Genomic DNA, 23,157 nt, shown 5'->3' with positions numbered 1-23,157 from the left:
CAAGCTCATTTAAAGCTTTACATGTGAGTAAGAGTATTTTAAAATCAATCCAGTATTTAATGGATAGCCAATGGAGAGAAGCTAGAACTGGGGTAATGTACTCAAAGCATTTAACTCTAGTTAAGATACGAGCAGCTGCATTTTGTACCAGCTGAAGGGGTTTTAGTGAGGCATTTGCACATCCTGACAAGAGGGCATTGCAGTAGTCTAATCTGGATGTTACAAAGGCATGGATTAGCTTTTCAGCATCATTAATTGATACAATTTTCCTGATTTTGGCTATATTTCTCAAATGAAAGAAGGCTGTCCTAGAGGTGTTAATTATATGAGATTCAAAACTCAGGATCAATAACAACACCAAGGTCTTTGATAGCTGCACTTGAGGCAAGGGAGACACCATCAAGGTCTAGTGTAAAATGAGTGAATTTGCTTCTGATTGAATTTTGGCCAGCAACCAATATTTCAGTTTTGTCTGAGTTAAGGAGGAGAATATTTTGGGCCATCCCATTCTTTACGTCTGTTAGGTAGGCCTCCATGTTTGATATATTCAGAGGGACATCAGGTTTGACAGATATGTATAACTGAGTGTTATCCGCGTAACAGTGGAAGCTAATGAAGCTTACGGATGATATTGCCAAGAGGCAACATGTATAACGAGAAGAGCAGAGGCCCAAGCACAGATCCTTGAGGTATACCATACCTTACTCTGGAACGAGCGGAAGATTCATTGTTAATGAAGACAAACTGATATCGTTCTGATAGATAGGACCTAAACCAAGATAGAGCCTGTCCTCTTATGCCAACTAGGTTTTTGAGGCGGTCAAGGAGGATATGATGGTCAATGGTATCAAAGGCTGCACTTAAGTCTAGCAGCACAAGAAGAGAGATACAGCCATTGTCACAGGAAAGTAGAAGATCGTTGAGCACTTTCAAAAGAGCGGTTTCTGTACTATGATGAGGTCTAAACCCAGACTGAAAAACTTCCAAAATGTTGTTAGAGTGTAAAAATACACAGAGTTGCTTTGATACTGCTTTTCCCAGGATTTCAGGATTATTCTGGCTGGAAATAGTGCCTTTTGCAGCACTCTGCTGTCTGATTGTAATGAGCACCATGCCAGTTTGATTTGTTTAACTGGTTGATTGATTGATTGATTGATTGATGGATTGATTGATTGATTGATTGATTTTATTCGTTGATTGATTAGCTCTCTTCACATTGACACAGACGTAAGAGGTATGGCCCATTGTCACATACAAGCTTAACCGAGAGGGTCCAGATAACAGGATACAGGCAGACAGGTGAGTGGACAGGTGGGAACAGCTGGTTACAGGAAGCCCCACAGACAATGCAGCAACTAGGAGACAGCTGAGCAGATATTTCCTGCAGGATGTTTCCTTTTCACAATGGTGGTGGGGAGCATGTCACAGAACAATGCAGGAGGCAACAGGGAGGAAGGACAGAGGATGCAGCCAGTGTACACATGTAAACCATGTTGGTGTGTGCTGGTTTTCTACCATTCCCAGTCCCCAAAGACATTGGGGGTTCGGTTTTCTGGAGTTACCTTTCAAAACACAGATAGTCTACACTCAACCAACCAAGTAAAAACCAGTAGGTGGAGACAGGTATATGGTGCAGTTCAGCAAAGACCATTGACATTTTCATTCATAGATCTAAACACACTTCAAGTTAAATAAAAAAGGATGTACATTTGTACACATTGTCTCGTATAAAAAGACAATAGTGCAAGCACATGGAATAAGATCACATGAACAGCAATACATAAAGAAAAGAAAGAAATAACCTAAACATACGTCATTCTGTCACACAGTGGAATCCACAACAAGAGATGACAATTCAAAACATCTAGTGAAAAAGTCTGAAAAACCCTGCTTCAGTGTCTTTTCTATCCGGGAAATAATGGTAACACACTGCCATCTATCGGTTATATAGCGAACATATGCGTGCTTTAGTACCTCAGACTGCACAGTAATGGAAAGTAGAGAGCTCACACGCTCAGAGTAAGTTGTAAAACTGAATGTGCAGCTCATATGTTTTTCATACTAAATTCCTCAGACGAAGGAAACACGTCTGAAATAACGTTATACCTTATTTACCCTGGATGGCCTCAAGGCCAGTCCCTAACAACCTCCGTCAACAAAAAAAGACTTTCGGAGGGCTGACTCTGGAGAGTTGGGGGCACTCGAAATCTTACCCAGAACGCATGATATTAGGCTAATACCTAGATTTAGTCAATGGTGCATTTTCAAGAAGTCATACTGACAACGCCGCATAGGTATACCGCTTTTTATTACATAATTAAATACATTTTCATGAAAAACATAAATCGCAAAAATCGAAGTTAGTCGTGCATCCCTTATCTCCGTCACAGGTGTTCGATACCGATTTAGCTAACAGGAATGTAACTTGCTACATCACTTTAAAATGTACTGGCCTATTGACTATTAAGGGATTTCAATTTGGCAACAGATGACGGGACAAATGCTCAGTTCCTGCCCCTGACCTAATAGTTTCGTTTTCATTTCCAAGCATAACTTACATGTAAAATATGAAGGAGAACTTTCGGTTTCTATTTAAGAGAAACTAGACTACATGACTGTCTGTCCTCAGTTCTTAAACGTGGTTCGCCTGATTCAAACGTTATTTTGTTTTACGGTCAGCCTGGTCTCAGTTTGTATCAGGAGCATTATGGATTTCTTTGGCTATTATGCGGATAAGCGTGAAGACGAAGATGATCTCGTTTGCCAGTATGATTCGACCTGGGAAGACGCGGAAAGCGAGTCTGACGAAGACAGCTCGACTGATCAAACAATAGTGTGCGGCGTATGTATTTTTTTTTTTTATTTATTTTATACAGTATATACATTCTTAAATAATCTCTGCATTGTCTTTTTAAATTGTCCTAGTTTGATAAGATTCTTTGGATTGAACTATTGGGTGCTGTACTGTGAAAGTTTCCATCTAAAATTACACAGTCATGCTCGGTCGACGTCTTCCCCTTTTCCACACCCTGGTCTGTTGTTTTCTGACTTGTAAGGATAACTTATCAAAGCATAGTACGGCCATCATACCCTGTTGATGACACCTCTTCTTACCCTCCACACTGCTCACAGTAACTACGACATAAAATGGTACGATACAACAAAAAGGAATGTTTCAGAGGTTAAAATCGAGGCGTCTAAAATGGCTTTCTATGCACAGGCGCAACAGGTCAATGCGCTTTTATCTTTTGTCCGTTTTAAACTGGAAATCCGGTCGATAGAGTTACAAGGCACGCATGCCAAAGCCAGTTGGTAGTGCTTAGTTGGCAAACGTGATTGAGGTCTCCGCATCAACTGCAAGCCTGCAAAAGTCCGAGAAAAAATGGCCGTTACACGCGGAACGGGACCATTCAGAATGTAATGGAAAATCCACACTAACAGGGAACTCCCACTTCCGCAGCTGAGCACCCGATTCATTGTTTTCAGAATAAAACCAGCAATATAGAAGAAGGATCTAAGCCCTACGTTATGTCTGGCAAAGTATCTGTTGAATCGTAAAGCTTGTTTGGTGTTTTGTGCTTTGTTTTTCAGTTTAATTTTTTCAGCAGAACTTCTGACAAGGACACATACCGCTATGGCTACAGAAATTCAGTGAGTTTTCCCGTTCCTGGTTTGTATAGTAGGCGTATAAGCACAGAAAAACCTCACCTGCTGATGCAGCCATAGACAATGTTAGATTAAGTAGATTTGCTTCCACAGTATTTGGTTACATGCGTTGTTGTTTTGTCCCTTCCACAGTAAATTCATAAGAAATTTGATTATTTGTAAATGTTTCATTAGGACAGCACTCATGAGAATGGACAGACTTGTTTTGACTTTTGTCCTGTTTATGCATACATGAAGAGTTTATGCATAAAATCCCAAAATAGTCACGTGTTTTCAGTGACTCACTCATTTGAACAAATTATCTGTGAATGTCCATGTGTTAATATAGTATAATAGACACTCAGTGGAACTGTTTTGCAGGGGGGAAGAAATATTCGGGCTGCCCAGGACATGCAAAACTATCGACATGGGTATCCAGTAAGGCCAGCCCAGCCCATCATCATACAATTTAAACAAATAATTTGTTTGCATGCAAATCGGATCATAGTCAAAGTTTTATGATTGAATAAGGTCATAATCCTTTCAAGAAACAGATTTTCAAGTTGGATAATGTCAAATGTACTAAAAGGACCACTTTGTGCATTTCAAATATTTTTCATAGCAGACAAGCTTACATTGATGCAGTAGTTTATAAGTGAATGATGCACACATGAATTTTGTAAATCTAGAACTTTTTATTTCATTAAACAGATGTACTTCTCTATCCACCCCATGTATGTGTAAGCTGCACATTGAGGCCATATTAATTCATAAATTGATTTCTTATGATGCTTTATGCTTTCAAAGGGTAACAGTGGTGTCTCACTGAAAAAATATGAGACCAGGTATCAGAATGAATATTTGGTAAGTATGTGTTATTTTCTCTCCCCTTTCATTCATTAGCCGAGAAACTATTGCAACATCAAAAAAATTGTAAAAATCTTCAGTTTGTCACAGAAATTCTATTTTTCCTCTGCATCTCTCCTTTAGGATATGACAGAAGTGGAAAACATGGATAATCTACAGTTCTACCTTAATAAAACACCTTCAAATCCTGATGGTATGTTCCTTAATAAATATGGTGTAATTACAGTGGATTGTCACCTCATAAGGAGATTGTTTTTCTTTACCTGATTAGACTGCTTTAAGTGTCTTAGGAAGATTGTAGACTGTTATTATTCAAGCTAATTGTCTTTCTTCTCTATGTGTTTTGACTGTGCTAGATGTGTATATTGATGATTTTCACCAATACTGGAAAGGACGCTATGAGAAACTTGAGAGAGTCCACTCTTATATTCAGTGGTAAGGCAAGTTCTTCTTACCCTTACACTGTTTACGCCGCAGACTCTAGTGAAGATGAGAATTAGAACTCTAAGTGAATTTTGCAATGGGGTGGGGGCATGTTGTACTTTAGATAAGGACTAGAAAAAGCAATAGATGCCAAATAAACATAAGTTTCATTACATAAGCTAAACTACATATCTACATTTGTTACTCATCCAACACTGTAAATTACATGAGTTGCCAAGTACTGTAAAAAGTGAGACCGAACATTGTCCTTTATTGGTGTCCAATAGCATCTGGTTTTTAACTGAGCTGTACAAACCTCACACGTCTTAGGTTGTTTCCACTGCAAGAGCCTGGAATCAACTACATGGCCCATGAGCTTACGGTGAAGGAGATTCAGGTGGGGTTGCACAAGCTGTTAATGCAAAAGCATGCCATGCAGCATTGCAAAGAGCACAGCCAGACTGATATGCTGGTGCTTTCTGCTCTGTTGTTCTTGCAGGCATTTTGTAACAATGAGGAAGCCAAGCAGAGGCTGCTGACATCTTACGAGATGATGTTGGACTTCTACGGCATTACCCTTGTCAACAAAGAGACGGGAGAGGTCAAGCGCTCAGACATTTGGCTGGAGCGATTTGAAAACCTAAACCGGTCAGTCAAACATCTGATGTGCCGTCGCAAAAAAAAAGACATTATATGGGGGTATTAATCCAGAATCACATGTTATTTTGCTAACCATCCATTTGACCTCATTTGATGAGGCAGAACAAAAACAACAGCACTACCTGCCCTTGCTACTTTCCCCTGGTCTAAAGAAGCTGCTGACTAGAGAGTTAAGTCTATGAAACCATTAACCATGAGAGTAAATAGCAGATCTGAACCCATAAAAGTGTTTTTGTTGCTTAAAATCAGCGAGACACCTGTGGCTCCCCATTGCTGCAGCCTTTGAGTGGCTCTTGAAACCTTATATGGCTAGCTCTAATCAAAAACATGCCTTTTGGGGATATATGAAATGATGATACACATTGCAAAATTCTCAAAATTCTGACGAAATTCTCATTGTAAATGTCTTTTTTTTGTCTTTTGTCTCTTTTTCTGTAGATACACACACAACAACTTACGAATCACCCGGATTCTGAAGTGTCTCGGGGAGCTTGGGTTCCGTCATTATCAGGCCCCGCTGGTGCAGTTCTTCTTGGAGGAGACTCTTGTACATGGGAACCTGGACAGAGTGAAACAGAGTGTGCTGGACTACTTCCTGTTTGCTGTCCGCGACAAGGAGCAGCGCAGGAAACTGATCGAGTTTGCCTTCAAGCACTACCAGCCCAGAGATGAGTTTGTGTGGTGTCCTCGAAAGATCCAGAAAAGATTGCTTAAGAAAGTGGAAAATAAATTACCGCAAGAAACTGGGTCCTCAGTTGATCCGTCACCCCAAAACAACAGAGAGATGGAACACCCCAGCAGCCCAGGCTCAGGTAGTCTCAATGAGGAGAGTCCATCCAAAGGAAATACCCAGGAGTCAGGGGCTGAAAGTAACTTAGAAAGTGAAGATATTCCAACTAGTCTCCATCCAACACCACAACAATTGGGTACAACTCAAAATGCACTAGACAGGGGGACCAAAGCAGAAATGCAAGGTAGCACATCACCTGTAAAGGACCTACACAACAACCAAGAAATGGAGAGGAGTGGCACCACAAAAAACACACGAACAGCAGAGCAGGAAGCAGTACGGGAAAAGCTAAAAAAGGAAGGAAAAGAAGAAATGGCAAGGGGTCCAGAAGGTGAGATACCTAGCCACCCAGATGAAGCGAAGGCAGGGGCCTCTGGTAGCAACAATCCAGCTCAACATGATGGGGGCTCCATTAGTCCAAGGGACACTCAACCATACAAGAATTCAGAGACTCTCACTTTCAGAAGTGAAGATGCAGACAGTCTCACTCTCACAGCTAAAGATGCACCAAGTCATACATTCACAGAAGTAATCGCAGAGAGCCAAACATTTAAAGGTGACATGGAAGAGAGTCCCAGATCCAAAGGTGGAGCGGAAGAGGGTTGCATACCTGAAGGTGAACTGCAAGACAGTCAGAGACATCAAGGTGGGTTAGAGGGGAGCCACAGAGCTACAGGTGGAACTGCAGAGAGTCACATACGTGAGGGTGGAGAAGAAAAGAGTCACAGAACTGAATGTTGCATTGAGGGAAGCCACAGAACTGAAGATGAAACTGCAGCGACTCAACCACTCACAAGTGAAAATGCAGAGAGACATAGACTCACGGGTGTAATGTCAGAGAGCGACAGACTTGAAGGTGAAAAGGAAGAGAGTCACACGGCTAAAAGTGGAGCAGCAGAGAGTCAGCCTCATGGAAGTGGAGTGGAAGAGCGTCAAAGACCTAAGGAAGAAGCAAAAGGGAGTCATGAACCTGCAGAGATTCACACACATAAAGATGGAAAAAAAGAGGTTCCCATGCCTGAAGATGAAAAAGAAAAGAGTCATTACAGAACTGAAGGTTGTTTAGAAGAAGGTCACAGACCTGTAGGCGGAATGGAAAAGGGTTACAGACCTGAGGGTGGAGCTGCAAACATTCACAGATTCAAAGATGAAATTGAGGTTATTCACAAGCTTGAAGGCCACAGTCCCAAACGTGGAGCAGAAGAGAGACCTGAAGATGGAACTGCATACAGTCAGAGACCTGAAGATGGAATAGTAGTGACTCAGAGACTGGGAGCTGGAGCAGAAGAAAGTCATAAACATGATGTTAGAACAGAAGAATGTCATGGATCTGAAGGTGGAGCTGTAGATAGTCAGAGTTGTAAAGGTGGAACAGAAGAGAGTCACAAACATAAAGATGGAGCAGAAGGGACTCACATAGTTCAGGGTGGAGCACCAGAAAGAGGCAGATCTGTAGGAAGTACAGAAGAGAGTCATAGATCTGAAAGGAGAGCAGAAGAGAGTGACAGATTTGAAGGGAGAGCAGAAGAGAGTCACAGACATGAAGATGGCCCTACAGACAATCAGATGGGTGATCAATCTGAGAAGCTTTGGGCTAGTCAAAGTGATCAAGGTAGTGGTGGACAGATAGGGGAAGCACTAAGCATGCAAGGCAATAACAGGGATGCAAGTCCAGAGTGTATGATCTGTGAGAACTCAGATTTAACAGCGAGGGAGGATGGGAAGGAGAAGACTGGTGACCAAGACCAAGATCAAGAAGAGCCAATGGATACTTACTCAGACAATACAGAGTCACAGATGGAGTATTGACAAGTCATAGACAGAAGAGGTCCTCATGGAGGACATCGATAACAGACCTGAGAGTGGACTCATCACAGAGCTGAAGACAATTCCACTCCAGAGGAATTTTCCTACATTTGTTACGGAAGCTGAACAATGAAGCACATTGCAGTCTAGACCTCATCACGCCTTATTATTAACAGGGTCTGTGCAGCCAAAGTTTATGGTCTGTTTGTCTCAAATCGAGAAAAATCTCAGGAAGAAAACATCAAATGTGAAAATACTGTGCTGCTGTTGATGTGTCATTTGAATATATCATTGTTATATGCTTCAGTAACTGGCTGGGATTTGAGAGAGTTTTGGTAGAGTTTAACTAATAGCTTACTAATAGATTATTAGGATCAATATTTGAATATTTGAGAGAGGGAATTTAGAAAGCAGACATTTATTGTGCATGGTGGGGGTTGTATTTGTCATGTAATGGAGAAAGGTATAAAGAAGGCTGCAGTAATCAGAATATGTGATCTTAGAAGCCATAGAATATTCAAATATAAAAATGCACATCCAGGGAATCACATGCCAAGTCTGGAACTCACTTCTGCTTCCTGTATATACATGAAGTTTCACCAGCATTACTATGTATCCCTTTTTCCATACATCAACTAAGTTCTGTCTTGAGTTTGATTTCTCATGTCATTGTGTGTTACAGAAATATGTAACCAGACAGTCAATGTCCATTACCTCTACTGACAATTTATTTCCTATCTGCATTAAATGTCAAGTTTGATCTTTTCTATTTGCATGACTGACTGAGAGAACATGTTCCTTTTCCCCTATAATTTTAAGCACTGTATTCCTGCCGGTTTCAGTTGTGTGCTTGTGTATGTATGTTTTCTTCCTTAATTGCATTAAACACATGAGACAATCCCAAAGTGAAAATAGTCTGGGTATTTTTGTGTGTAATATTGAAGTGTGTTGAAAGTTTCAGACCTAGTGCAGGGAGGAAGTGCTGTCAGGATGATTCTGTAATGCTGTTGCTTGTGGTTCCTCATCGGAGTCCTTTTATTGAGGGAGAGAGTCTGGCCCTGTGCTGGATGCTGGACTGACCCAGCGGTGGATGCTGATGTCTTTAATCTTATGTGGAATACATGAAATTAACTCTAGTAACTGAGGGGATGGGGCTTTTAAGTGCTGCAGATACAATTGTCAGTATCCTGGGATGATGAAGGTGACAGAATGGTAAATAAGAATAAGAATAAGAATAAGAAATACTTTATTAATCCCGAAGGAAATTTGAGTGTCACAACTGCACCGTCCGGCACACATCAAAAACAACAAAAGAATAAATCGAATAAAATAAATAGAGAGGTATAAAATACAACAAAAAGAAAGAAGTTTGTGCAATTATGTGTTGTGCAGTACTTCTGTAGCTGTCATATAATAAATAAATGAGAATAGTGAGATGGAGAATTTATCATGCTTGTGCTATGATTATATACATAGTATAAAATGAATTATGAAACAAGAATAAACAAGGGTAAGGTTGTTGTTATTATATAGTATGAAGAATAAACAAGGGTAAGGTTATTGCTATTATACAGTATGAAGTGCAGTAGAAAAACAGTTATTGTTGTACAATATGCAAAACAATGATAACTACATGGTGCAAATCCTGACCAGATGGCTAGAGAACAGTTATTGTCCCATGTGCAAAGATTATGTGTGTGTGTGTGTGTGGGGGGGGGGGGGGGGGGGGGGCAGCACAGGGCATCAGGTGCCAGTCAATCCTTTTACTTCTTTTAATCCTTTACTTGTATATTGCCTTTTTATATCATATTAACTATTAATTATCATATTAAATCACTTTAAACTTCTAACTGGGTTTTGCTGGTGTACCTTTCCTTTCAGCAGTTCAAACAAAATGAAGAAAATGACAAAAACAAGTAAAAAAAGAATTTTAAAAACAATAGATTAATCCTTGGTACTGTGTTGAAACTACCTTCAGAAGATGTCCATTAAGGAATATTATCTCACTTTGACAGAGTACAGTAGGAATGAGGAAATTAAAAGCAGTTGCCATGGCACTATTGTGCTGACACATTTTTCTCATTCCATAACCACACACCTTCCCAAAATGCACCTGGGGGTCACACCAGGAGAGTACATTAGCAGAGGTTTGTGAGTTCAAATCTGTTTTTGGATCTGAATGTGCTTTGCAGTTTACAACAGTGTAAATTTAGGTAAGGACAATCTACCTGCAGCTGATTCCTCTCTTAGTTGACTGTATGTTAATGTGGTAACCTTTACTTTTCTGTACTTTACGGAGTCACTTCTGGAGATTGGGTAACATGGAATCATTTAGATCATAAATAAGATGGTTATGAGATTATAACAAATGTTATTATAAAAGAAAAAAATATGTATTAATCATAGATAATGATCAAAAACACATTCCTAACCATTAGCATTTAAAGGTACATATTTAGCCTCCCCAAGTATAAGCTCATGGGCCTCCATCTCCCCTCTGCTGCCATGCAAACTGTCATCACTGCCCCCTGGTGGCAGAATGAACTACTGTTTAAACCCACCATAACAAAAAAGATCAAATGACTACTTCCATGATCACAAGTCTCCTCACTTCCCAAAACTACACATACACTGCACTGCCATTGATTGCATAACGGCAATGAAAAATATTAATGGGACACTGCTGGTATTTTAATGCATGTCTGATGAGTCTCATCTCTGCAACTGATGACAACTGATGGGATTGCAAGAAAAGTACTCCGAACATTATCAGTTTGCATTATCTTTTGTTCCTTTTGTGCGACTGACCTTAGGCAAATAACAGTTACTTCTAGCTCCTGTTCACAAACGGTGGACATCTCGCTGATGTGCTTTATATACAGGGCTGCTTTGTCTTGATTTTCAGCATATTATCCTGTTACCAGCTGTAGGTCAGACTTGTCTAGTGACACCTGTACTTCTTAAACAAGACAGTGTACGCAAGCCAAGCAACTGAAAGCAGTGTGTGATTCACACGCTGCTAAGCACACAAATTTCAGTCAAAAGCTGGCTGAACTAGGCAGCCCTGACAGACAGCTGGGAGGCGAGGATAAACGTGTCTCATCCCTACATTTACAGTGCTGGTTAACACTGTTAGAGAATGCAGAGTGAATGGAATGAGGGGGCTGTGTGAGGGGATGAGCTTTAATAACACATAGTTTTGTGCTGTCGGTCTTCAAGGAGACATGGGACCTCCTGGCCCAGGCGGATGTCCTTTAAGCAATGGAAAGAAAATCCTTCTTTGAGTTCTTCTTTAAATCCATAAACTGAAATTACATGTCAACATTTCAGTGGAACAGGGAATTTTTATTGTAAACAGGAAGATACAAGTCACAGACATTTGAACTCAGTTATGTCAGTGAAAAACTTGTACTGTAATGTTGCTCATTTAAATGCAGCAATCTCAGATCATAAACACCAAGTAGAACATAATATTTACAACTGTTAACTATATCCAAGATTTTAATAAACCTTTAATGTGATTGCAAAACTTTGAAATGTACTGTCGCCTAGGAAAAATGCCCGATGAATGTGGGCTGCATTATTTTAAATGCAAATAACGATTAGATTTAAAATAAGATTCACATTACGAGGTCTAATTAAACACTTAACTATTTTAAACTGAATGACAAATTAACCTTGTTAAGATATATAATAACCACTATATACAACTTTTTGAAAACCCCCGGCAATATATTACTGTAAAATAAATTAAATATCAAAATAAATAACTAATTGCTTAGTATGCTCACTTTTGCTTACACATAGATGAGTATATTCATGAGGTTTGCATGTATATAAGTTGAACTGAAATTAGGAAAAATAAAGTTTGTTTCCAATAATATTGAGAAATGGCAGTATCAATGGATGATTTTATACGAATTCATTTTTTCCCCAGAATGAAATATCCTTCTTCTTGGTCTTTTTTTTTTTTTACACAATCTTGCAGTATGCATTTTAGAAATGTGACCATTTCAGGTGAGTAACCCATGAGAACAACTCAGTCATTTAGTCTCAGTGAAAAATTAGCCCAAAATAAAATGAACAATAACGAAATTGTAACATTGACTGCATGGTTGCTGCTCAATCCAGTCTCCAACCTGACTTTCACGGGTTGGGCTAAATTACTTATACCCCAAACACATTCCAGAGAGCATCTTCACCGTTTACTCATGAGATAAAAAGACTGGTCTGCCAAACTGAACTCAGGAATATCTAACAGTCTTAAAAATAATCGTGTTTATGGTCATTAGTGGAAAACAGAATGGCTGCAGCACACTTGAGAGCTTATGACGGAGAAGGCACCCAGAACAAGACTGGCAAATGGGCCCGTAGGTAATCATTCTGCATTTCAGTGTTGGCGCTTATATCTTGTGCAGAAAAATACGCTTCTGAGGACTTAACCACAATACAAAGTGGTCCTTAATACCCATTTTTCCTCAAGGTGAAATAGAAAATAAATATGATGTAGTAATGTAATATTTAGTCAAAGAGTGACCTATTTCAGCTCAGCAGGTGAGGTGTCTGGCAGGTTTGCAGACTCTCTGTGCATGGAGAACTGGTCACCCATGTGAGCAAGCTTGATCCGCTTCCCTGTCTTGCCACAGAAAGCGTTCTGGAACTCCTGAAAGAGAAGGGCGTTCTGGTTATGCAAAGCCAGGCAATAACTCTACAGTGGGGAGGAGGGGCAGACAATCTAAACTCTACTGCACTTTTTCCTTTACCTTGAAAACCTGATTTCAGGAACTGTTGTATTTTTGTATTTTCACACAATGTTCTTTTGCTCATTTCACATGCAAACATAGTGGAAAAGAGTAAATACAGGTGAGCGGGCAGTGTCCTCACCCTTACAATAAAATGTGTGTGTGGACATGCTAGCTACAAGAGGCAGTGCTGTAGGTAGATTCTGCTTTTGAGCTAACTGAAGTATGTGTGAATACAGTCTTGGTTACACAAATCTAAGAATATAGCCCCATAGCAGTTAGACTGAATGTTCTGTTGATTGGTTTTTTTTCTGAAGGTGAGAAAAATTACTGTGAGTGGATTGAGGTCATGATGATCATGGAGGTCAGGGTTAGTAGCATGGGCAGTGCAGACCATTTTCAGGCTGTCCCCGTGGATCTCCTTGATGTATTTGAGGAAGGCAGTGGTCCACTGCAGGGTCGTGGCCTTGTCTGTATCCCTGTTGCAGAACGGCACCAGCATGTTCAGCTCATCACAGCAGATGCGAATCCTACGCCTGTAGAAAAAAAAGGCAAAACATGGGCTGAGGCCCCGCTACTATGACATCACAAGCTTCTACCCTCCTAAGACTTTTTCAGTTTTGTCCTTTGACCTTACACCTAGCAACTGGTGCCTTGGCCTGCCCCCTTAATATGATCCCTTCAGAGGACAACAGAGATGTGCACATATTTATATAACAGAGCGTATATGTTTGAGAGAGTGTATGTATGTGTATGTGTTAGAGCGAGTGTGTGTGTGTGTGTATGGAAAAACAAGAGCCTATATGTGAGTTAGAATATATATGCACACACAGTACAAATGTGCGAGTGAGTTCACGTCGGTCTGTATGTGACTGTGTGTGTGTGTGTGTGTGTGTGTGAATGCATTAGAGAAAGTGTATGTGTGTGACAGAGAGAGAGGAAGCTGGCACCTGCGATCACGCTCCATGATGTTGTGCCTCTCTCTCCTCTGTGAATTCTCCCCCGTGTCCCCGGTCTTCAGGCTGATCTTGCAGCTGCTGCCAGCGCCCTGCCCTGCAGTTGCATTCTGGATGTCGTTGAGAGCGGGGCGCTCAGGACACGCCTGTCGCCGCCTACCCCGGCCACGCCTAGGGGGCGCTGGCTTCCGCAGGTCCTCCTCTTCAGTGGGGGACAAATCAATCAATGAGTATCATCCCTCACAGCAATGGAATTGCCATATTTGCACAGATGACTGACTAGTAAGGTTAGACACTTTGAGTCAGGGAAAGTTTATTTTTTCAACAAACAGCAACCATAAGTCATTAATTTATTTATCTATTCTTCTGCCCTTGCAAGAAGATTCTCAGATGCGGAACATGTCATCATTATAACTCTAACATGTTTAGAAATGAAACTGCAAATTGAGAAGCACACATTGAATAAAAAGTGTCTACTTCTGACCTTCCATCTTTATCCAGACTTCAGGTTCAATGACTTGTTTGCTCTGATTGCGAAGGGCTGCCTTTGTGGGGGCAGTATCCTGTTGGTAACTGAAGCTGAAGTTCCTGGGAATGATCAGGTCCTGGTGCTTGGCAGATTCCAGCATGTGGGAGATGGATCCAATACCCTATCGAAAGTCCATTTATAGAACAAAGCTCAGTGAATAGTCGAACAACGGCTGGCTCATTTTTTTTTTCAAGAATTCGCTGTCACTCTGTTCCTACCTGTGCTTGAGGAACACTGACCATGGAGTTGCACATGTTCCTGCTGAACACCGGGTATGGAAACTCCAGCGGCCGTGAAGACGTCGGTTTAGTGCGGCCCACCTTCAAGCATTTGCCCGGCTGAGACTGCATCGCGACTCCAAGTAACTCCGTGGGATGATGAAGTTTAGACAAAACGCTGAAATAACGACAAACACACCTGATAGTGAGCCTGCTACACACTATGACGAGTTAAGCTCAGATGTGCTTGCTAGCTATATATTCCAACTTGCTGTATCCTGCTGAAAAGTTGTTAATCGACGTTTTTTAAGTTGGCGTAGGGCGCGTTCACGGATGCTACCGCGTTCCACACTAACTGGTTACCTACCTAGTAATATAGCTGGCTTTTAACGTTATATACAAATACTTATTGTCTATCTCGTCGACAGTGGCTAAGATCTTAAGAAGCTAACAAGCTAAATCAAATACATCAAAGCTAGCTAGCAAGTGTTAAGTCTTACTTGCTCAGAGCTGCAGATTGCTCATGAGGGTCAGGGAGCCTGGAGACGTCGCAGGGGCTGCAGTTAAACCTCTTCTCCAGGCGCACTCGAGCGGCGGGGTTGGGTCTCGCGTCCAGCGGTGCGCTTCTGCCGTCGCCCGCACCCGCTCTGTGCTCCCCGGCTTCCATCGCGCTTCTCACTTTAGCTAACACAGAACCCGGGACCTCGCCGCAAGTGGTCGGCGTCCGCTCCGGCAGGTGGACGCTCTCGTTCATCAGAATCATCTTAATCTCCTGGAAGTCGCCCTGCTGGTCCGAGCTCGCCGAGAGGTACTGCGACTCCGAGGTCGGGGTGTTCGCCTGCCCCACTGTGGGGCTGGGCGTTCTGGCGGCGTATTCCGCTTCGCCGTGCGGGTCGCAGCTCGGGTACACCGTCTGAACGGCCGGCGGGCTGCTCGCCGGGTAGCCGGAGTTTAACTTGCCGCTTCCTTCCTGCTCCGCGTTTTGCGCCTCCATTTGCGAGTAGATGATGTGTTGGAGATGCGTGTACTCGACCTCGGTCATCTCCACCAGGTTCAGCTCAGACACGGAGTTCAGGGCCATCCCTTCGCTGCACGGGGCACTTGACACGGTGCATTCGTGACTTACGGTCACTTCCACTGGGATTGTCGAGTAAACGTCTGCCGGAGACGACCCGGGCTCGATTTTACAGGTTACTGACATAGCTAGCTGACCAAGGACTTGGCTAATTGTTTAGTTTAAATTATGCTTTCTTAACGATAACGTTATAACTAAGGTGAGCTAAATGGCAAGATAGCGGCACTTGCAGTAACTAAATAATGCGCCTGGCTAGTTAGCTTGGTAACTACTTGGTAGTTATACAAATATAAATGAACACAGGTAATGTTAGTTAAATTCACTTGGCTATATGGCTGTCTTAACAGCTATTCATTTATTATAGTTACTTATGTTTAGTCTCTCCCTTCACGGTCGGTCAGTCTCGCGTCTTCAGCCTTTCGCGCTCTTACAAAAAGAAGCCTCGCGGATCATTCTCCAGAGAAGTCCGATCGCGGCGGAAAATCACAACTTTGGGATGACAGCTTGATGAAAAAACAGCAACTTTCTCACAACAAATGCGGGCTTATCAATGAAACAGCTTGATAGTGTGTTAGTTTGTCGTAAAGACTTCACCGTTCACGTTCACCGTTTACCAAAAGCCCTTAGTGACGTTAAATTAGCCAGCTGATTAAGATTTTAGACAAATCGTACCATTAGCGTCTTCACATTTCTGACAGAAGAAAAAAAAACATTTATAAAGATAACAAAGGCATCTTTCCAAAAGAACAATGATTGTTAAAAATAAATGTACGAATCAAGCTGTCAAGCCTCCCTTTTTAGGCACAAATTTGATTTCTTCTCCACAAAATTCACCAACTGTCACCAGTCTCCCAGTATTCTGACGTCATCGTGTCGCGATAGAAAGGGGAGGGAGCAGCGAGTACTGCCAATAAATTTCGACTCTTCAGTTTAACAGCACAGTAGTAATAATTGTGTATCAAAGCCAGCGCGGCTACATGTCTGTAACTCTTATACCTCATAACTCTAATACCATTCTCACGTGGCGTGATGAAAATGTTGCATAAGGTTTAGGCTAATAATACGTTTATGTTTTTCTGAGAGCCATTTGCGCATTGGTGGGCTCCTTATGTTTGTGTGTATAATGTGTAATGTTACAGTGTTGGTAGTTAGTTAGGAATGTACGGATATGCGGTTGAACACTATGCCTCCAAAGGAATACACCTTATTAGGTCTACATAGCTTGAGTCTTTATATTGTACATTCACACTTAGAGCCAGTTCGCAATCTATAGTTGCCCTACCATAAAGGGAGATGTAATTTTAATATTTGCATCATATCAAATTCTGCTTAATCAGACACCACTTTTCATAGTATATATATATATATATATATATATATATATATATATATATATATATATATACACACACACACACACACACACATCGTAACAATGTTGCTTCCACTAGCCTATAACATTTTCTTTTCTGGTCGTGCGTTAATGTTTCTTTTCGTAGGTCATCGGACTATTAAATATTTCCTGCAAGATATTTTTGTGCGTTTATCCTGGCTTCTAAAAAAAACTGAGGTGGCTGCACAATTTACAACTTAATCTGCAGAATACGTTTTAAAATTACTTTCACACGTTTGTTCGTCATATGGGGACACAGAATCCAAACTACGTATGAGTGAGAACGAGTTGAAAACAACTGACTATATACATTTAATTTTCACACTCTGTTTTAGCCTCAGGTTTGTTTTGGAGACAACTGCCTCTAAATTTCAAGTAAGGAGAACATTCATAAGTCTAAAACATGCACGTTTTTCCCAATAAAATGTGCCGTCGTTTTCTCCAGTTATTGTTGCTCGTGTGATTTTATTCGGTGCACATTTGTACCTTAGAATTGTGACCACGTGAACCAAGGTTCTACTCCTCTAATATGTCAATGAAATGACACTGAATTAATTATGGATTTAAAAAAACAAGAAAATGTATACTGACATAAAGGAGGTTTAATTGGTTAAGCAAATCAGGACAGGCTTCAAAAACAACTGCCAATGTTTGGCCATATTATACCTTCCTGAACTAAAACTGTTCAACATACAAGCACGTAATAGACCGCAAACTGAGACCTCCAAGGTATTTGTTCAGTACCCACATGTATCCATTCAAACTATATGGCTTATTTGTCTACTTAGAAAAATGTGATAAAAAACATACCTATATATACACATATACATAAATATTTACATTTCCTCCAAGGAAAGTGTTCTGTCCTTGTGTTCAATGCAATGCGCTATGCAAGTGATTCTGTATCATTTTAAAAAAAGTATTTCAACAGGCAGTAGGTACATTCTCAGTGATACATAAATGTTGGATTTCACAGATTTCATAAAGTGGTTTGTGACAAGGCATCACTAAGTCCACTTTGACACAGATATTGAATTCAAATGACTTCATAATCAGTTACTTCAAAAGGTGATAAAAGGATAAAATATGAAGGAAAAAATGTAATACAAAAAATCTTAGACACACTACAGCAATACCTATGGACCTATCTAAAGACTTTTTTTATACAGATGTAGAAAACCGTTCCTAAAAGAGTCTATTTCCATGTATTGATACAGAGGTTAGTTCAAAACATTGTATTTTAGTCAGACAAAGATAAAGTCCATTTGAAGACTGTAGCATAATGTCCATTTATGTCAGAAAATTAGGATGCTGTGTTCTTGTTGGCTGCTGTCTCAGTCTCTGAAGATTTCTCACTCTCCTTTGGGGGTTCTGATTTGTTTTCTTTCCCCTTTTCTTTGCTCTTACTCCTCTCCCTTCGGTCCCGGTCCCTCTCTCTGTCCCGGTCTCTGTCCCTCTCTCTGTCCCGGTCCCTCTCTCTCCCACGGTCCCGGTCTTTTCCACGGTCTCTATCCCTGCTTCTTGACCGATCACGTCTTCTGTCCCTGTTGTCTCGGTCTCTGTCGCGATCCCGGTCCCTATCACGGTCCCGGTCTCTGTCTCTGTTCCTAGCACGGTCACGGTCGTGGTCTCTACGGTCCGAGTCTCGATCCCTGCCACGGTCCCTTTCACGGTCTCTCTCTCGGTCCCTGTCCCTCCTCTTGTCCCCGTCTCCTTCTCTGTGCCGGTCCACTTCCCTCCCCCTGCTACGGTCCCTCTCACGGTCTCTCTCCCGGTCTCGCTCTCTGCTCCAGCGTTTGCCGGCATTCTTGTCCCACGGCCTGCTGCTGTCCCTCTCCCTCCTCCTGTCCTCGGACACTTCTCTCTGCCTTTCCTCAGACAGACGTGACGGACCCTGACCGCCCTCCCTGTCTCGGTGTCCTGCCTCAAACCTGCCAGGCCTGTCCCCACTGTTGCGCGGATCAGAATCGTCCCTGGCACTGCCTCTCCTCCTCATGTCAGGGCCATGCCTCCAGTGGTCTTCACGGTGGGAGTCGGGGCTATGTCCCATGCGGCTTGGGATTGGAATGGGACCCTCGGGGGGTGTGGGGAGCAGAGGACCAGAGTGCCGCAGTGGTCTTCCCTCCGGTGGATGACTATCAAAATGGAACCGTGGCTGCCCTCCCCCACTCTCTGAGAAGTGAGTGGGGGGCAGGTGGGCCCGTGGGCCCCCAAAGTGCGATGGAGGAGGCCCTCTCTGTCTTGGGAAGTCTGGAGGGTGAGGGCCTCGCTGATCTTCAAAGGACCCTCGATGTGGAGGTGAAGGCACCCTCTGATTGTGAGGGTGCGGGGGTGGCCCCCTTGGTCCTCCAAACTGATTGGGAGGGGTGAAACGTTGCGGCCCCATTTCGCCACCACCTCTCCGTCCATCAAACTGATTGTGGGGTGGAGCCCTGTAGGGAGGAGCCTGCGATGGTGGCTGGTTTTCTCTGTACATGTGTGGTGGCGTCTGCCCTTGGTGTTGCTCCATCCCCGGCTGATAGGACCCGCTACTGCTGTCATACTGCTGGTCATCAGGCCCTCTAGGTGTGTCCAATAAGGGCTTCTGAGGCCCATGGTCTCCAAACTGATGGGGAGGTGGGGGCACTCTTGGTCCAGGAAAGTGTGATGGTGGAGGTGCTCTGTTATCAAAATGACCAGGGGGTGGTCCAGCAAAAGGTGGAGGGGGACCTCGAGGCCCAGAAAAATTAAACGGAGGTGGGGGTCCATTGAACCTTGGCTGGAGTGAACCATTCTGTCCATCAAAAGTCGGGGGTGGGGGGCCATGACCCTCCATGAACTGTCCAGGAGGTGGGCCTCTCTGGCCCATGTGCTGGGGGGGCATGGAAGCCATGGGACCATCAAACATCTGAGGCGGAGGGCCCCTTTGACCCATAGGCTGGAACGGAGGGGGAGCCCTTGGTCCCATCATGGGTTGAGGCGGGGGCCCTCGAGGGGCATCAAACTGTTGCTGAGGTGCTCCCCATTGATTCTGATAGGGTGGGTAAGGAGCAGGTGGCCCAAAGTGGGACGGATCTCTGTATTGGGACTGGTCACTCTCACCTTGCAGAGCAGGAGGAGTCTGGATAGGGGGCATTCCCTGCATGGGTGGAGGCCCAAGCGGGGGCTGGAAAGGAGGTGGTATGTCCTGAGGGGTGGCATAATCTGGGTTCGACATTCCCATGTGCGGCACAAGAGGAGGCTGAGAATCCGGCGGGTAGGTGTTGCCCTGTGTTGTGTCCTGGGGAATTCTAGGAAGAGTTGAAGGAAGCGAAGCATTGCTGTTCCCGTGTGCGCCATAATATGGAGTTTGGGCCGGGGCTGGGTCGGCCACAGGTGGTTCCAGCGGCTGCTCCCGATCAGAAAGCTCCTTGGCTTTTAGAATGCTGGCGGAATTCGGCCAGGCCGTGTAAGGGTTGCTTTCGATCTCAGCCTTGGTAGAATCTTTGTTAGCTTTCTCTGCTGGCTCAGTAAAAGTGTCTTCTTCCATTTCAGGTTCTATTGTCTCCCCTAACAGAGGAATAGACACTTCTGTGCTCTCTGTATCCAGGAAGGGGACTGTCTCAGTCTGTGTCTCTGTTGCTGGCTGGACAGGGGCTGGTTGTATGACGTCTGGCTGTGGTGGTGCTGCTGTGTCCTCACCACTGGCTCCTGCAGTGGTGTCTTCTTTTTCCACAGAGTCAGTTGTGAGCCGTCGATTAGCTGCTGCCTGCCGCGGGTCCCTGCTCTGCCTTGGATCTCTTCTCTGGTTAATCACTGGAGCAGCTGGGGTCTTACCCACCAGTTCTTCAACCTTTTTGCCCAACTGTAGCAATTGGCTGTTAGCCAATAATGATTTTGTAGGAGGGACTAATAATGCATCTGCTATTGAAACCCCTACAGCTGCTCTCTGTTGACGAATGGACTCCTCCTGCTCTTCCAACTGACGTTTCTGCTCTTCTATTTGCTTGTTCAGCTCATCAAGCATCCTCTGCTGTTCAGTCAGTGTGGAAGCTCCACCCTCGTTCTCAGATGATGCTTTGGCTTTTGCTTCACTGCCACCAACGCCAACTTTCACTTCCTCAAAGATGGTTTCATCTTCCGGGTCGTAGGCTACGTCATCAACGTCCGCATTCGTGGTGGCGTCAGCAGCCTCAGATGGTTTACCAGCCTCAAATGCTTTTCTCGTGCTAATGGGTGCCTCCTCTCCATAGCCCATAGCTGGATCGTATTCTTCTTCAGGGTCGTATGGTCTGTCATCTTCATCCTCTTCCATCGCCTTCTCCTTGGAAATCTGACCAAACTGCTGGACAATAGGGTCAAGCAACTGTACTGGGGGTGCTGTGGTCTCAGATGAGCCGTGCTCCGATGGGGAGAGCGACGCATCAGAGTCCTGCTTTTTCTTGCCAAAGAGTGTCTTCAGGATGGTCTGAAGGGGAGTGGCAGAGGAGGTGGGGACCGAGGTGGAAGAGGATGGAGAGTCCTTGCCTGCGCTACCGGCAGCAGGAGTCTTCATGGAGGACACAAGAGACAGCACAGAGGGGGTCACGAGGGAACCTGTGGAGGGTTCAGAGGAGCCCAGAGGGGGTGGGGAGCCTGGTGGGGTAGTGCTCATGGCAGCCTCTGGATTGTACAGGTGGGCCTTCTCCTGCTTGACATCAGGCCTGGGAAGGGAAAGAGGTTTGGGAAGGCCTGTGTCGTCGGCTTCTCGCGCCTGCAGCTTAGCTCGTTTCTCGTCACCCTCCTGGGGGGCTGCGGAGCGCTTTTTCTCTTTCTGGCAAATCACCAATCCGAGGAGAAGATTTGGCCGTGCTGGCTCCAGACCTGCAAAAACAAACATGACAAAAATACATATTTTTTTAGGCTACTCAGGAGAACTAGTTATGAAATGTAAGACAGACTAATGTATACTAGATAAGTCTGTGAGATGAGAGCTTGTTTCAAAGTACGTGTGATATCAACAGTCAGGTAAAGTCATAATAACAGATAAATTCATGATTTTACATTCTGGATGAATTACCAAAAACACCAGTAAATAAACACAATTTTTAAAAATATCAGTTCAGAGAAACGGTGAATTCATGTGCCACGTTTGTCCAACAAAGGTTTCAACATCTCTGCAGTTTCAACATCAAAAAGGTGCATGTACACAAGGGTTACACAAAAAACTCTGCCTAATACTGCCTTTTAAGTACAAATTTCTTCAGGTCATTTGAATAAACTCAGTATATACTACGTAAGTAGTAATTGAACCACATATTTCCATTGTATGGGTCTTTTGAAAACTGTATATATAGCTGCTTTCTTTAAAAAAAAATACACATCTGTAAATAAATATTATTCCACTAGTTTCTCCAGGATAAGTTCACTCAGTTTCATGTTTGTTCTTTTGGTTAAAGACATGCGATGAATGCATGATTACACATATATACGTTACAAGAATACCAGAGAAAACTGACCATCTTTAAATATGGATAAAAAAGTACTGTACAAATTTCATCAAATTCAAATATTCATCATCTGATGCACTCAGCTCTGAATCTGAGTAACATACATGATACTCAATACTCAATCTCCATTTGAGTTCATGCAAATGTATGCATGGTTTGCATCCTGAAATACTGATGTCCCTCAAAAACTCCAATGTCCACTTCACTGCTACAATAGTCCCTGGCTAGTGTCTTCAAGCTGTGTTGTTCGGTGCTTGAAGCAGCTGGCAGCTCAATCACACCCTCATTGAAAATATTCAGTCAGCAGAAAGTGTACGAGATTTCCAGTGCTCTGGCTGGACAGGATGCAGGACACCTTAATTTGAAACCCAGACAATACGACTTGTGGGTGACTGCTTGAACTTCACTGTCTTCTAAAAAGAAATTGTGCATAAAATTTGTACAAATGACATGCCAAAAGGAGTACCAAAAGAGCAATATTACTCCCATGACATTTAGCACGTGTTGAGTAGGTCTCTGCTCTCATTACTCATAGGATTTGTTGCATAACTGTATTAGAACTAGAGCAGTATTTTTACATGCTATAATTGGATTATTCAGATGAAC

At 43.0% G+C, this 23,157-nt stretch overlaps 3 protein-coding genes and 1 long non-coding RNA gene across 7 annotated transcripts in view; 2 read left to right on the top strand and 2 right to left on the bottom strand.

Moving 5' to 3' along the window:
* The first annotated feature begins 2,627 nt into the window (after positions 1–2,627).
* On the top strand, positions 2,628–4,091 carry LOC118779458. Its single transcript, XR_005005034.1, has 3 exons — positions 2,628–2,842; positions 3,592–3,651; positions 4,027–4,091. It is a non-coding gene; the product is annotated as an uncharacterized LOC118779458 (long non-coding RNA).
* A 557-nt stretch (positions 4,092–4,648) lies between these two features.
* Positions 4,649–8,785, top strand: LOC118779457 (opioid growth factor receptor-like). Its single transcript, XM_036531581.1, has 5 exons — positions 4,649–4,705; positions 4,869–4,947; positions 5,266–5,332; positions 5,435–5,583; positions 6,034–8,785. Exons 1-5 carry the CDS (start codon positions 4,657–4,659, stop codon positions 8,192–8,194), a joined length of 2,505 nt encoding a protein of 834 aa, XP_036387474.1. The 5' UTR covers positions 4,649–4,656; the 3' UTR covers positions 8,195–8,785.
* Positions 8,786–12,882: 4,097 nt separating this feature from the next.
* LOC118779762 (transcription factor-like 5 protein) lies at positions 12,883–16,387 on the bottom strand. Its single transcript, XM_036531994.1, has 5 exons — positions 15,137–16,387; positions 14,637–14,814; positions 14,374–14,539; positions 13,884–14,091; positions 12,883–13,469 (listed from the first exon to the last, which is right to left on the bottom strand). The coding sequence occupies exons 1-5, from the start codon at positions 15,835–15,837 to the stop codon at positions 13,148–13,150; spliced, it is 1,575 nt and encodes a 524-aa protein (XP_036387887.1). The 5' UTR covers positions 15,838–16,387; the 3' UTR covers positions 12,883–13,147.
* Positions 16,388–18,394: 2,007 nt separating this feature from the next.
* LOC118778736 (death-inducer obliterator 1-like) overlaps positions 18,395–23,157 on the bottom strand; it is a 28,924-nt gene continuing 24,161 nt past the window's right edge. For all 4 annotated transcript variants that reach the window (XM_036530392.1, XM_036530395.1, XM_036530394.1 and 1 more), the window contains exon 17: positions 18,395–21,925. In XM_036530392.1, coding sequence (XP_036386285.1) covers positions 18,408–21,925 — 3,518 coding nt within the window. In that variant the 3' untranslated portion in view covers positions 18,395–18,407. The remainder of the gene's footprint in view (positions 21,926–23,157) is intronic.

The sequence above is a fragment of the Megalops cyprinoides genome, chromosome 6 (genome assembly GCF_013368585.1).
Source record: "Megalops cyprinoides isolate fMegCyp1 chromosome 6, fMegCyp1.pri, whole genome shotgun sequence".
Taxonomy (NCBI): Eukaryota; Metazoa; Chordata; class Actinopteri; order Elopiformes; family Megalopidae; genus Megalops; species Megalops cyprinoides.
The sequence above is the reverse complement of the archived record's forward strand: the minus strand, read 5'-3'. Positions and strand labels throughout refer to the sequence as shown.

Bases quoted from the DNA above. Each gene is read 5' to 3' on its own strand.
- LOC118779457 (XM_036531581.1), top strand. From the start codon at position 4,657: ATGGATAATCTACAGTTCTACCTTAATAAAACACCTTCAAATCCTGAT. The intron at 4,706-4,868 runs GTATGTTCCTTA...TGACTGTGCTAG, and splicing joins AACACCTTCAAATCCTGATG to ATGTGTATATTGATGATTTT. The intron at 4,948-5,265 runs GTAAGGCAAGTT...CACACGTCTTAG, and splicing joins GTCCACTCTTATATTCAGTG to GTTGTTTCCACTGCAAGAGC.
- LOC118779762 (XM_036531994.1), bottom strand. From the start codon at position 15,837: ATGTCAGTAACCTGTAAAATCGAGCCCGGGTCGTCTCCGGCAGACGTT. The intron at 14,540-14,636 runs GTAGGAACAGAG...GACTTTCGATAG, and splicing joins TCAGTGTTCCTCAAGCACAG to GGTATTGGATCCATCTCCCA. The intron at 14,092-14,373 runs GTCAGAAGTAGA...CCCCCACTGAAG, and splicing joins AGTCTGGATAAAGATGGAAG to AGGAGGACCTGCGGAAGCCA.